General features: G+C 34.3%; 1 protein-coding gene across 2 annotated transcripts in view; it reads right to left on the bottom strand.

Annotated features, from left to right (window-relative positions):
• Positions 1-15,758, bottom strand: part of NIPBL (NIPBL cohesin loading factor) — a 191,280-nt gene that overhangs the window by 3,159 nt on the left and 172,363 nt on the right. For both annotated transcript variants that reach the window (XM_019650739.1, XM_019650740.1), the window contains exons 35-45: positions 14,837-14,977; positions 14,620-14,713; positions 14,092-14,246; positions 13,480-13,570; positions 10,934-11,107; positions 10,341-10,531; positions 8,222-8,329; positions 7,567-7,767; positions 4,359-4,505; positions 2,268-2,542; positions 844-1,018 (exon numbers count right to left, since the gene is read on the bottom strand). In XM_019650739.1, coding sequence (XP_019506284.1) covers positions 844-1,018; positions 2,268-2,542; positions 4,359-4,505; positions 7,567-7,767; positions 8,222-8,329; positions 10,341-10,531; positions 10,934-11,107; positions 13,480-13,570; positions 14,092-14,246; positions 14,620-14,713; positions 14,837-14,977 — 1,752 coding nt within the window. The remainder of the gene's footprint in view (positions 1-843; positions 1,019-2,267; positions 2,543-4,358; positions 4,506-7,566; positions 7,768-8,221; positions 8,330-10,340; positions 10,532-10,933; positions 11,108-13,479; positions 13,571-14,091; positions 14,247-14,619; positions 14,714-14,836; positions 14,978-15,758) is intronic.

Below are 15,758 nucleotides of genomic sequence, written 5' to 3'. Positions count from 1 at the left end.
TTTTTTTTATTGCAGTGAAATATATAGACCATAAAATTTACCATTTTAATTATTTTAAAGTGCTCAATTCACTGGCAATAAGTATATTCACAATATTGTACAACCATTATCATGGTCATACCAAAATTTTATCATTAACAGAAACTCATTCTGTACCCATTCTATAACTCCCCATTCCTTCCTCCTCTCAGCTCCTGGTAACCTTTACTCTATTTTGTCTCTATAAATTTGCCTATTCTTAAAGACATTTTAAAAGCATATTTTAAATATATATACACTCACATTCTTGTTAAGTGAGTATATATATATGACATACAAATACATTATTATGTATATTTGTATGTGTGCACACAAGCACATGCATGCACACACACACAAACATACTTGCATTACTTCTGTAAGAACACATGAAAAAGTAGTAACATTGATTGACAGAAAGGAGAGGCAAAGAATGGCTAAAGAGGGTAGGAAGATGACTTTTTACCGTTTTTATGAAATTTAAACCATGTAATAATCCAGTCAATAAAAAAACAAAAAACAAAAGCAAATAAAAAAACATAAATGGGCATGGCTTTTTCCTAAAATTTGCCTAAAAACTTTCATTTTTGTTAAAATAAAATTAGTGGTGGGGCTGGCATTTTCTAGGAAAAAATAATTATGATACAGTGGGTGAAATGGGAAAGCAAGCTTAAAGTAATTCCTTAAAACTACAGAGAGAAAAATAATCTTGATAGTTCATGAAGGTTACCTTCAGTGTAAAGGAGGATAACTAACTCCCTCTCAAAATTTACTTTTCACAAAAGCCATTATTAGAAGGAAATCTATTTTGGTTTTACTACTCACATCTAGATACTGTTTTACTATACTCCTCTTCACATCTTCAGTGATTTTGGAATTAGCCATATCACTCCGCAGGAAGTCCAGTGTTTGTTTGGGATGAAAATGAACTCCTGTTTTTCTGTTTATCGCTTTATCATATACTTTTGCAGATTCAGATGGAGAGTATTTCTGAATTTTACTGTTTAGGAAAAACAAAACCAATAACTGAAATTTTCTTAGGCATTTACATTTAAATTGCTCCTAAATCTTATTTACTAATAAACTTTTCGTCATACAAATTTCAACCAGTGATTTGGACAAAAAATAAATATAATTTTAAAAAAGGAATAAAGACATAAAGGCAAAGATTAAAAAGAATAATGTTCTCTTGTTTCCCTCAGTATTTGTCTTGAATAGAAGCATCATTTAAAAGAAAGTAGTTTGTTATGTCTACTTTTTAATACCATGATTGTGATTTTAGTACAGTTTTAAGATTAATATAATTACTCAATACTACCTAAATGGTTTACCTATTTTTTTGCACCCCATCCCCAACTATTTTCTATAAGCAGCCAGAAAGTTTACAATCATATTAATAACAACTCTGCTTAAAAATCTTTCCAACTTCTCAAGCACTGCCCCAAGACCTTACAAGATTTTAAATCACTTTGAATTAATTGCCAAGATTTAACATCAAGATATTGGTCATAAATATCTGGATTATCTAGCTTCTCTTGAAAAAGTGGCAGCTGTTGACCACGTTGTGCCCACTCTCTTCTGTGGCAACAAACTGATGAACACCTGAGTAATATCCAAGCCCTTTGGATGAAACATGCTCTTTCCAGTTGGCCAGTGACCTTCTACCTTCTACCAGATCCACTTCACTCATTTCATTATCTGTCCCCTATGAACATTTGACTTTGTCATTCCTAATGTAAGGTTTCAATGATTGTGAAAAAAATAACCAACATTTATTGGGTACAGGTAGAAAAGAGATACCTACAGTGACTAAACGTGAATAAAATTTCAGGGCATTCACAATAATTAGCATCTCTTCCCTATAGAGGACATTAAAGGCTGCTTGGGTTCTGTAAGAGCTTAGCCTAGTTGGTCTGTATCTATTTTTCATTCACAGCTCTTTAAACACTTAAATCTGCAATCCATTATGAGATTAGCCTAATTCTCAAATAAAATCTTTTTAAAGAAATCAACAAAATAAGTCCATTAATTTACAATGCATTATTACCAAGTAAAGGAATATGCTTTTCCTTTGTTCAAACACAATGGACAAATTAGATTATACAACAAAATACTATATAAATAAAAAGAAACAAGCTCTTCTTAAAACTAGCACTTTCAATATTATAAAGAGTGCAATTAAAACTGGGTTTCATATTTCTTTATTATTTTAACAATGTTTTTTTCTTTCCCTGCTTATGTAACCTTACCTATCAGAAAATCCACAGAGATTCTTCAAATGTTGTTTTAACATCAGAAGCAATAAAATACCCTGGGAGACATTTGCAAACTCAATTAAGGGAGCTGAATTTTCTGGCAAACACTTCATCACCGAATTTATATCATCTTCTGAATCTGAATCTGAATCAGAATCTACACGTTTCCGTGACTTCCGAGGCCTGGAAACTTCTTCTTCACTTTCGCTTGACTCATTTTCCTTACTAGGTGATGATTTTCTCTCTTTCCTTTTGTCTTTTACCATAGACTGGAAAAAAAAAATTATTCAGTCTGAAAACCAATAAAAACAAAATACTACTAACTTATACACATATGCTCCATTCAACAGCTTCTAAAAGCATCCTTATATTAATAGTTTATATATGCAACTTTTTTTTAATTATTAGTTTCAGGTGTACAGAACAATGCAATAGTTATCCTTTTCACCCCTCAAAAGAAACCCCCCTCCCCCATTTACTGCCCTCCCACCCCCGATGCCATACTTATCTATTACAATTCCATTGACTCCATTCCCACACTCTACTCCACATCCCATGACTATATGTATATATAATTATAGTTGACATACAATATTATTCAACATCAGCTTCAGAAATACAGTGTGGTGGTCAGGACTCTACACCATCTATGAAGTGGTCTCCCTAACAAGCAACTTTTCTTAAATACTTACAGTAATATCTTGGTTTGCGAGCATGATTTGTTCCGGATACAAACTACTTGGATTACAAGATATCGCTCGTTTACCACATTAAAATGTATTGGAAATGTCTGCTCGTCTTGCGGAACACTCGCAAATCCAGTTACTCGCAATCCAAGGTTTTACTATATATTATTTCTTTTTACTTTATAAAAACTATTACTCTTAAAAAGAAGAAAAGTCAGCTGGATTTAAGAGGAGGAAAAGACTAGATTACAAAGCAATTATTCAAAACGTAACTGTTAAGAAATAAAACAGGAGAAATATTTATAAGTACATCTACAACAGGAAGTGAAAGTAAAATAACATGATGGCTAAAGTTCCTGAGAAATTACTAACTTCTAAAACTTCAATGTGAATTTTAAGCACCTAGGGGTTCTGTTAGAAATGCAGACTCTGGTTCAGCAAGTCTAGGGTAGGGCCTGAGGTTCTTTAGCTCTAAAAGCTCTCAGGAGAGGCCAGTGCTGCTGATTTTAGTCCACATATCATGTAGCGAGGGTTTAGATGCCTTTGTAATTCCAACCCTTAGGTATGAAAATAATCTCCCAGATTTACTAATTTGACCAGGTTGAGTTTTGGGCAATACAACTTTGTAAAATGATATCTACTTGTATCACCAGGCACATGAAAATATTCCAATTAATTTATAAAAAATTTACTGAGTGCCAACTATGTGCCTGGTGCCCAGGTGCTTTGACAAACCACTTACATTTCCTCCTAAAAACCGTGACAGAGAAGACATAAGTTGTATAACAAATTTAGTAAAGTTTTGGGCACATAATATACCAACTTCATTCTGATGTTGCTGTTCAGGGATAAGGAAATCAATAGTAATATACATTTTCTGAGGGTTTTTTTGGTACATTATCTATATCTCTTCAATTTACTATTATGACCTATAGCATTACCAGATTTATAGAATAGCAAGGTACTTTAATATGAATATATAAATGGGGTTTAAATGAATATATGAATGGACACCAAACACTTAAGGTCAGTGCTTAAAGTGAGAGAAATAAAGAAGTGAGATGGCTTATCAATAAGACAATCCATACACACACACACAAACACACACACACGTGTGTGTGTTTGTGTGTGTGTGTATGTATGTATATACATACACACATACATATATATAATCCACCTAAATGATCTGAAATGGAATGGTTTTAGGTCTTTTTTAATAGAAATGAAATGGCAACCCACTTCTCCCCAATTCAAGCACTGCCCAGATTTCAATAAGTTCATTTAGAATGATTTTATAAACCTGTGAAAAGAAGAAAAAGAACAATGAGAAACAAAACAGTGAAAACAGCATGGTTGCACTTTGACAGATGCATTAAGAATAGTAATGTGTGTAACTTACCTCCTTGAATGACTGCAGTAGGTTACTACCAGAAACTGAGAGTGTAATGTCTATATGATGCATTATAAACAACGGCTCTTCCTGTGTCTGGTATGGAAAACAGGCTAGATTGTCTGCTATATACAAGAGCATATTCACTTCTGTTTTCTGTAAATTTTAAAAAAAGGTATACATATTTAGTGGATAATCTAGAAATCCATCCAAAAAGCCAATATTACAGGCACTTTCACCTCAGTCAATGTTTCAGAGAGGGAGAAGGGAAGGAAGGCGGGAGGGAGGGACAGAGCTGAGAAAGGGAGGAGGGGGGACAGAAATGGATGTTATAAAATAATCTAATACCCATTTAAACAGATTTCATAATGACTTAGACCACAGTACTTCAAGAAAGGAAGAGGTGAAATTTTTTGGTGCAACCAAGTGGAATTCCCTCTATGTTCTTATAGAGTATATGGAATCTTTATGATAAATCCATACCACATCAGAAAGTATACATCTGAATTCATAATTATCTGTCATTGTGCTTCTAAGAGTTTAACCCATATGGAGATCAGTTACACACAGTTACTATTCTGTCCTCAAAAACAAGTGGTAATTATACTGGGTTGCCGGAAAAGTCATGATGCATTTTTGCAACGAAAAACACAAAAAATGTCATGACTTTTCCGACAACCCAACAGTACTAATATGTGGGTTAAAAAAAAAGTTCATCTATTCATAAAACATTTATGCATTTCCTACATGTATATAATTTAGAATATCAGAGTCATTCTGACAATGCTAACAGTTTCACACTATAAAAACTCTAAGGTAGGCACAATTTAAAGGAAACGTTATGGTTACTATGAGTTGATTGCTTTAAAAAGCATCAGCATTTCATGATCATACATAATATAAACAGAAAGACATATTAATATTTAAATTCCCTTAAAACATATACAGCTTAAAAAAAGGAAAAAGAAAAAACAGCAATAAAAAACCACTCTCCTACCGTCTCTCCTATCCTGCCATCCAAACAATAGAAAACCCAATAGTAGCAGCAACAACAAGAATCCCACAGGACAGGTGGAATAACCTTGCTATTCGTATCGTATTCATGAGACTCTCACTCTATTTTTTTATTTTTAAATATGTATGAACAATTACATGTTAAAGTTGGGGAAATGCAGACATAGAACCCTACCTCATCTATTGATTTTAACACTATAATTAATATGTATATATTTTTCCTCCTAAAACTGAGACTGTTCAAGATTACTCTGACTAAACCTTTCAAAAACTCTGAAATTGTTCAACTTTGGTCATAAGAAAGTCCTATCCTTCCTTTCATAAATCAAACTTCTTAAAAGCCTAGTCAAAGGCTGCCCCTCCTATATTTTCCCCTCCGTTCTTTCTTTTTTACGTATTCTCCTTGACTTCTCAGTTGCATCAAACACCATCATCCACCCTTCCCTGCCTGAAACTTTCTTCCTTAGTAGTCTCTCTTCCGAGCTCTCTGACTATTCCTCTTCTATGTTCTTCCCAAGCCAACTCCTTGTCAAACTGCTTTTAGTAACAATCCTTTTTATTCTCTTAGATGTTCAGGATAAAAATATGCCAGTTATCCTCTGACTATTCTACTGACATAGTCTTATTTATTCCTTCCTCCCAACATTACTTCTTTCCTTTCTTACTGTCCATTCTTTTCTCTCCTACTGTCATCGTAATAGATTAATTACTTATTACCTCTGATGTGAACACAATGCTAAAAAAAAAATCTGTGTTTCTAAAATGTTCTTTAGAACCTGTCCTTATCACTTTATTCAAACACTTTCAATGGTTTTCCACTGTTTATAGGATCCTCCATAAACCATATCTCACTATGACCTTTCTATTCTAAATAACAACCTATTCATTATTTCCCACACAATCTTATCTTTGTACCTTTCTTCATGTTTTTACCCTTTCCTTAAATAGAGCCATTTCCTCTAATCCCCCTAAGCCTTCAGTAATTTGTTCTTCCTCTGACATTCTTTGTTGGAGGTAGTAAGGAGAAATCACTGCATGATGAGAGCTGGATTTAGCATTACACATGCTGAGTTGACAGAACATCAAACTAATGACATACAGCAGGCAATGAAACCACACAGGAATGAAGCTCAGGAGAGAGATAAAGAACTAGAGGGGTATCATTGATATAAACCACCTGGCACTCGGGATATGCTGACCTCAACTATTATTTATTTCCATTATTTTGTGTCCTCTCCCCCCATCTGGAGACAAGACTCAGTGAGGGCAAGAGCACTATATCATACCATTTTGGAATCCTAGCACAAAGGCCTACACAAAATGAAAGCTTAATGCTGATGATATGATGAGGATGGTGGTGGCGATGATGACTAAATTATCTCCCAAGTATTTATGGAATAGATGTTTGTAATATTTACTTGCTAGATCATATATCCAAAAATGTCATGTAGTACTGAAAAGACGTCTAGTAAAATATCGTGCTGAAACAGCAACAAACTCAGGCTATCAAGTGATTAAAGTAAAAAAAAAAAATTCTTTTGTTTTTAAAGCTTTACACACATAGACAAGTTGATAAGCTCTACGTGGGAAGATACCATATCTGTGCTATTTACTATTTTATGTTCACCTTCTAACACAATGGCTGCCACACATAGCAGGTGCTGAATAAATATTTGTGCATAATGAATGAATAAATTAGGAGATTAAACTTAAAGAATAGGATGTTCTGTTTTCTTGGCTTATGGTTCATAAAAATGTCACTGGTGCAATAGCCCAAAGGGTCAAACTATAATTACACTAATGTGGGCTCTTCATTAAGGAAGTCAAGTTGAACAAGTAGGGATCACAGCAACCAAATACCTACAACAGTTATTCTAACAATATTCAAGTCTGTCAGAAATGAGTGACATTTCACCTTACATATGTACGTTATCAAAGTTTATAAGATACTGAGTATGAAGACACAATTATACTTTATCACTCATTGTATTTATTCTCCTGAAAAATTTCCCGTTCAATTTTTACTGTATACCTTGTAATAACATAGAAGACTTAAAGAAACACATATTTAATATAGTCACTATTATTGACTAAAATGGTAATATTTAAAAACTGGTGACTTTATACTTTTATACTTTATACTTTAGGCATAAAACTTATAAAACATTAATTTTCTTAAAATAATAAATTTTTTGGTGCTTACTGCTGTGTCATCAAAGAGGTTGAGTAAAGAAATTAGAAAGGCTCGTCTGTGTTGGCGGTTTCCACGGATCATGGAGTAAAGGTGTGAACACAAAGCACTAGAGGACTCATCTTGTCTGAAACCCCTTACAGCATCTTTTTGGCATGTGTTGATTGCCTGTTGTACCTGGTAAGACATCTTCATACCAGCCACTGCTTTCATCTGAAATCAATAAAAGCCTCATTTTTGTCATGGAAATTAAAAGTCAAATTAAAAATATATTTTGAGCATTACAGTCTGAGGCTAACTTCAATATTTGGTTTTGTTATTTAAATAATAACATCATAGGATGCAAGTGCTGGAAGAACATTAGAAATCATCTACTGAAATCCCCTCATTTTACAGAAGAAAAACATCGAGACCTAGAAGAGTCATTACTACCAAGATCACACAGCAGGGACTAGAACCCATGCATGCAGCGAGCTTGCTGGACTATCACCTCTAGCTCAACCTTAAGAGTTAATTTTAAACAAGAATAAACACCTTGTGGAACAAACTTAGTTGCATGTTTACAAGTAAGTACTACGCAAAGTATTTTATTCTAATATGAATATGGGTAGGACAGTTACCAAAGAAAGAGGTTTAAGTTTAGGGTATATAATTTAAAAATACATACATGAATGAATCCGGCGTATTTTTTGTCTATTTCCACAAGCTGCTGATCAGCCTTGTTCCGCATAGCTGGCTCTGGGTCTGTGCCCATAGCAATTAAATATGGTACACACTAGAAATAAAAACATAGGATTTACAAGACATAAGACATCATAGCAGTAAAAGCTCCACATGTATCTTGACATATGAAAATTCACTATATATCTGGGATATGTGAATTTAGCTTTATAGGCCTTCCTTTATATGCCATGTTTTAGAGTTCTTTTAAAAAAGATTACTCTTCCCTTAGATTTAGCTTAAAGGAAAAAAACAAACAAAAAAACCCCACTGGAGCACAGCAAAAACATCGATGTGGTGATATGTGAACAATTTCAGTGTGAATTTAAGGAAGGTATTCGTTCATTCATTCATACATGCTGAGCCATGCTGCCACCTATTGGCAGCTCAGCTCGGGCCGGGAATCGAACCGCTGTTACTCAGAGCTCACACTCTTGAGCAAGCTCTTAACCAACTGAGCCACTCGGTCGGCCTTTAAGGTTCTTTTAATATAAAGGGCTCCCACACTAAGAATACCCATTTAAGGCTATGACAGTCTACAAATGTGTAATCCAGTAATTTTTTAAGCTTGATTGAATTTGCTATGTAAAAATAACATAGGGCAAAAAGTAATTTGTCTTCCATTCTCAAAACTAGGAAAACATAAATTTCTTTCCATAAAGATTATTTTAGATATGGCTTCAATGATTGGATAGCTAGTATTTTGGTAACAACCATACTTATTGTACTTCTAAAGTCAAGAAACGCCACTACTAAGTTAAGTGAATATGAATCAGTAGCAGTGAGGAGGACAGAGAAACAATAGTAATAAACAAATTTTAAAAAGTACACATGGCCCTAACTAAAATTGGTGATCATGGATTAAATCCTGAATCAATGGGGAAATAAGTCCATAAAGGATATGACTGGCTAAACTGGCAAAATTAAAAAATGGACTGTATATTAGATAATACCATATCAGCGCTAAAATTCCTGATTATTGTATTATAGTTTTATGAAAGTTCTTATCCTTACAAAATATATGCTGAATCGTGGTATCTGAATCTTACTATCAAATGATTCAGAAAAAAGTGTATGTATGAAAAGACAAAGCAAATAGATAAAGTACGAGATAAAGACAGAAAAGATAGAGTACGAGAGATAAAGCAAATGTGGCAAAATGTAACAAATGGTAAATATAGGTGAAGAGTATAAAGAAGTTCATTGTACCACTCTTGCAATATTTTTGTAAGTGTGAAATTTAAAAGAAAGGTTTAAGAAAGCAGACATAATAATAAAAAGCACAACCACCTGAGGCCATTTAGAATAACAACAAAGAGCTCTAAGTGTTTCAAAAATTCAAGTCTCAACTTACTACTTTACCTTTTATTATGTGATCTTGACAATTACATATAGCATATTTTAGAAAAACTTCCACTAAAAATAGCCAAAATAAAAATCTTGAAGGATAATGGACTTTGGTTATCCAATAAATTCACTTCTGTAGCCTATGATACTCTCCTGAACATGTCAGATGATATATGCTACATCAGTACTAACTGCCAGTCCTTAGAAATGTCTTTAATACATCATTTAATCCTTATATCAATGCTCTGAGGTGTCAGTAGTTGATATTACCTCTAATTTACAGATGAAGGAACTGGGTTCAGGTTATATAATTTACTTTTTTCTGTGGACTAAAATCCACCCTGTTTAACAGTTAGATTATACTCTTAACCCCAGTTAACTCTCTTGACATTACATGCTGTTGGTTCTTAGGGATAAGAGTCAAAATGGACTAAAACAAATTTATCATCCCTACTCAGAAAATGATTCTGAGTACATATTCTGCAAATATAAATCAGAAGTTTGTTTCATAGAGATGACACTGTGAATATAAGGGTATTTTACAGTAATGACAACCTAAGAGATAAACTAAAACTTGGACTCTTGTAAGAGTTTAGGACCCCCCCAAAAAAAAATTTAACTAAGAGGAATAAAGAACTACTTATTTTCTAATCACAGTGTCATCAAAAGACAACAAAGCCGGCTCTTTTAGTAAATTCTGCTTACTAAAACAATCTTACCTGAACTGGATGAATAAGACCTTGGTTTAGAGTCAATGCGATGACATTTAGGGCAAAGTGGCGTACACTTGACTGGGTGTGAAAAAACGCCTCAAGCACCTGTTTGAGGTAAAGCTGCATGATGGAACTACTCATCCCTGAGGAAACATCACCCATTTCTTTTAAATCTTCTTGTTTTGCAACTTTCTTCCCTACAAAAGTAAACATATTAAGAACATGTATACTAAACTTTACTTAAATACATCACATGGCCACAACCAAAAGCACGAAATGTTATAGCTAGTGCTCTGGCTCAGTGGCTTGTAATCTTTTATTTTTTATTTTTTGGTCTCTGTCGGAGAACCTTTGAAAACCTGATAAGAACTATAACCCCTCTCCTCTCAAAATGTCAATGTCTGCACATATATTAAATTTTACAAACTATTTTAAGGAGTTTATGAATGTCCTTAAGCCTAGCTATGGACTTAAGGACTCCTTCTGAACTTAATTCCTTCATCTAATAGATAAAGAAATTTAGATATCTGGATTAAAAATGAGTCAGAGTTTTTTAACTATACCCACACTGTGAAATGTAAAAATGTATTTTTACTTACAGTCTCTATCTGCCTGTTGCATACGTGTATCTTCTTCTTGTAGATAGGTCTGGAGGTTTTTTAACACTTGTATTTTTAAATTTACTGAGGAATTTTTATCAGATAAAATATTATTATACAGATTTTTCACCTCTTGCTCAAACATTAGACTTGGATGCTGAATAAAGGCAAATCCTAAAGAAAAGAGAAAAAAAACCTCTTGATATATTCATATTAAAATTAAATATAATATTTAATGATAATATTGATAAATTATATAGACAGCTCCTTATTTCAAAAATTAAAACTTAAAATGACTAAAAGAATATGCTTGTGGCCTTACCTAGAGAAGCATTAGAGGAGGTACTTCTTTCCCCATGAATTAAAAACAAGAAATGGCATTTCAAAGGAGAATTTCACACAAGAGGAAACCTTGAGGAGGGAGCAGGGCCTAGTGGCTAGGGGAGTGGATTAGGAGTCAGGAGTCTTGGGTTCTATTCCTGGCTCCACCACTGACTTGTAGTGTGACCTTGGGTGAGTCACATAATCTCTCTGTGCCTCAATTCTCCATCTGTAAAATGGGGACAATAATATTTACCACCCACCTACCTCAAAGGGATGTTTTCAGGAATTAAGAGGTAATGTCTGCAAACATTTTTAGATCTGTAGCAAAAGGTACTACATTGGCATTAAAAAAAAATACTGAAATATATTCATTTGATGAAACAGGATAATTCTAAAATAAACTAAAGCTAAAAAATCTTCCATTTATTTTCTCATATGGCATTATAATGAAGCCACAAAGCTGAATTTTATAAACACAAGTTAATAAGTACCAAAATACTATTATTCATGCTTATTTGTATAAAATGCTTATTTATGTGAGATAAAATGAAGATCCTTGATGACAACAGGTATTATTGATGTCAAATAACAAACTAAACTCAAAGCATAGAGTGATCAGATAACTAGCCCAAGGTCACACAGGGTAACTATGGCCCAGGCAAGATGTCTTTTATTAACTGGTCTAGAGGCACTATTTTTTGGATACTACTGCTTCTTTAAATTTACATACAGTTGACCCTTGAACAACACAGGTTTGAACTGTGGGGGTCCACTTACACACGAATTTCTTTTCTTTTTACACACATTTTTTCCCCCTAATATACAGTTGGCCTTTTGTCTCCCTGGGTTTTGCAACTTCTAATTCAACGAACCACAGATTGAAAACAGTATTTTCCACCCACAGTTGGGAATCTGTGGATGTGGAGGGCCGACTGTGCACTGTTCCACGCCACTTCATATAAGGGACTTGAGCATCTGTGGATTTTGGTATCCATGAGGCCTCCTGGAACTAAACCCCCATGGATACTGAGGGACAGCTAAGTTTTTGGTGAGTCAAAAGTTGTAAGTGGATTTTCTTCTATGTGGGGGTCAGTGCCCCAACCTGTGTTGTTCAAGGGTCAACTGAATGTGCTCTCTGAATTAGGGGCACCATTATTAGTTTTGCCACTTTATATAGCTCATGTCCAGACTGAATATTCATTCAAAGGTACACATTTGGCTTGAAGGTAACACTGAACCAATATAACTCCCTCGTAAGTGATATCTAACTTTTTTCAGAAATATGTAATTTTCTGAAAGGGATGAAGGAGGAATAAGACAACAAAATCTACACTTATTTAAAGAAGTCAGTAAACATTGGAATGAGGTTTGGGTAATTTAGAATATCTTTACTCAATTTAGTTCAAAAGATTAATAAAAACGATTGTCCATACATATTACTAAATTATAAACCTTGTTAATCCTACCAAAATAAAGTTTCAAAATAAGTTATTAATCTTATTGCGTAGCTTTACATGTATTTCCAGAAAAACAAAACAAAAACAAAAGCCCAGAGTGCTCTTCTTGTATTTTATTTTTTAAGTACATTTAATTCAGGTATTTTAATGCTAATCCTTCTCATATTTCTCCCATATTCCATTATCTTCCAGATAAGCCCTAACAAACCCTAACCTTCTGCAAAGGCACGCATTTACTACATCAGTGCTCCTGGAAAAATACGGGCCATGTATACATCCAAGTGGTTTCTTCTGTGTTGGCTACCATGTGCTTCTATGGTATGAATAAAGGTCTGTGAAGACTGCCCACCGTCTTAACTAGAAGTGGCAGATACATATAATGACAAAGTTTTGCAAAGAAAAATAATAATTTAACATATGCAATAGCACAAAATTCTTCTAAATCATCTTTATCAAAGTGCTTTAATGAATATTCTTATGAAACCCTATGAAGTCGGGGGAGGAGACAGTATTGTTCTCTCTATTTTACTAAGAAGGAAACTGATGAACAGAGAAGTTATGTGACTTGCTCAAGGTTGCCCAGGAAGTCATTGGCTGAGCCAGGAATGGAATCCAGGTGTTTTAACCCCCAGTCCTATATTCTATACAAGAGATCCTACAGCAAATAGAAACATACTTAAACAAATCAATAGTTTATACTCATTTCAGAATTTGCTCAACCTCTCAAACAACTAAAAACTATAAAGAAATGTAGACTTAACTTACCTAGACCAATGATGGCTTTTGTTTGTACTTCTTCATCTGAATGTTTTGTAAAATACATTAATAGTTCAAGTACCTTATCCTTTATATTAACCTAAAGAGGAAAAAAAATCCGTATTATAAAGAAGAGTAACTTAATCAGTTTTCAACTATAAAAGAAAAAAATACCTAAAAGCATACAATGAGAATTTTCACATGTGAACTTTACTAAAGAATAAATCACCAGTAAGTTTATAAATCCATATATTTTAGAATAGTGGCATTCAAAATAAAGGTCTGTGACAAAGAAGCTCGAGACAGAAAGTAAATAATGTACTGCTCCCTCACTAAGAAAAATGAAAGAATACTAAGTGCTGCTGACCTAAACAGCATGACTACTGTTGCAAAGCTGACATAAGTTGTGCATACTAAACTTATTATAGACCAGTGACAAGCAGTTCACAGATGAGAAGCCAGTCTGAAGACTATGTTTTGAGTAGCACTGTCTCAGAATTCTTACCAACCCGGACTCTAATGCTGCTTTCATCCTGGGTCATTATAGTCACTTTCAGTTCACAGGGTCACACAGTTCTATTTTATTACAGCACACTAAGTAACTAATAGTAGGATCCTTACCTTACTATTGCCTTTAAAATCTTCCAGATCAAAATCAAAATGCCGACATAGTGCTCCAACAGTAAAAAGGGATCTCAGAAGTGCTGGTTTGTTTGTTAGGAGTGAAGTGTTATTTGGATCCTCTTGGTGCTGACTTTTTAATTTTGAAATGGCACCTAATAAATTAAGTAAAATTTATAATAAACCCTTTATCTTTGAATTATTATGTTCAATAATTATTGCTAATGAATTATAATTGAGTTTTCTAATGGTTCTAAATATTAAATGTCTAATTATAAGGACACATGTTAGAGCCTAGAAGAATTAATGTAACAAATATTTGAATTTTATTTTACATAATGGGAGAAAACCTTACCCATATTTACTTATGAGGAAATAAATTTCTGAAGTACTCATATTGGGTTATTAAGAGAATACAAAAGATGCCAGAAAATACTGCTTCTGAGTGGACCAGAGGACAATCACACCTTTTACAATTCCCTAGATGGATCTAGCAGAATAATTTTAAAGCCCAGGCACTGAACTTACCATAGTATCTATTGAAACAGGCCCAAACAAATTTAAAATTTTGTGTCACTTTATTTACAACTGCCCCAAGACAGCTCACACAATGTTGCACTACCTAGAAGATACAAAAAACGTTACTGTTTAGACAAAAGTTATAGATGAAGTAACACCATATGATTAAGTTATCATTTATGATTTATATACTAATCAATACAGAGATGGTAAACTGAATGCTTACAGTCATGCCATATTTGATGATCAGTTTCATCAGATCTTCTTCAATAGTGGCAAGGAAAGTTTCGCTTGGATGCTCCATCAGTGGTACCACCAGCTCTAGGATTTTTGCAACATTGCAGATAACCATGAAATCATTTTGTGTCTATAGGGATAAAATTAGTGCTTTATGAATATCAAAATCTCAAAAGAAACTACATACAGTGTTATGTATTTTGGGGTTTAAGTATTAGGTATATAAAATTTAAGTAACAAAAACTATGAGAAAAGTCTTTTTAAGGTATGGAGGGAAGAAGAGCACCAGACAGTGTCAGGAATCTGGATTCTTGCTATGCCACTAACTTAACATGTGACCTTTGGGTCACTTAATCACAATGCTAGAGTTATTCTTCCCCCGCCCTCCCTGAAATGCAACACAAGTCAATTCTGAACAAAGGTATTTAAATATTAACAGAGTATTTTACTAAGATTGGTACAGTTTTTAAGATTGGTATTTTTCAATTGGGGTACGTTAACCTAGTAGTTCTCGGTTTGTCCTCCAAGGGATATGTGGCAATATCTGGAGACATTTTTGTTGTCACAACAGGGGTGTAGTGGAGGTACTACTGGCATCTACTGGACAGAGGCCAGCGATGCTGCCAAACATCCTATAATGCTCAGAACAATTCCTGACAGCAAAGAATAATCTGGCCCTGGGCCCGCTGAGTGGCACGATGGTTAAGAACTGGCTTGGGACACTAGAAGTCCCCGGTTCGGATCCCACATATGAGGGCCAGTGACACTGCCCTCCACAGCTAAGATGCTGAACAACAGCTCAACATGGAGCTGGGCTGCCGTGAGTTGCTGGCGACGGCATAGGCTGCATGCAGCCCCTGTGGCAGTGGGTTGCCATGGGCTACCGTATGTAGCCAGCAGCCGCAGTGAGC

This window comes from Hipposideros armiger, unplaced genomic scaffold, assembly GCF_001890085.2.
Source record: "Hipposideros armiger isolate ML-2016 unplaced genomic scaffold, ASM189008v1 scaffold_146, whole genome shotgun sequence".
Taxonomy (NCBI): domain Eukaryota; kingdom Metazoa; phylum Chordata; class Mammalia; order Chiroptera; family Hipposideridae; genus Hipposideros; species Hipposideros armiger.
The sequence above is the reverse complement of the archived record's forward strand: the minus strand, read 5'-3'. Positions and strand labels throughout refer to the sequence as shown.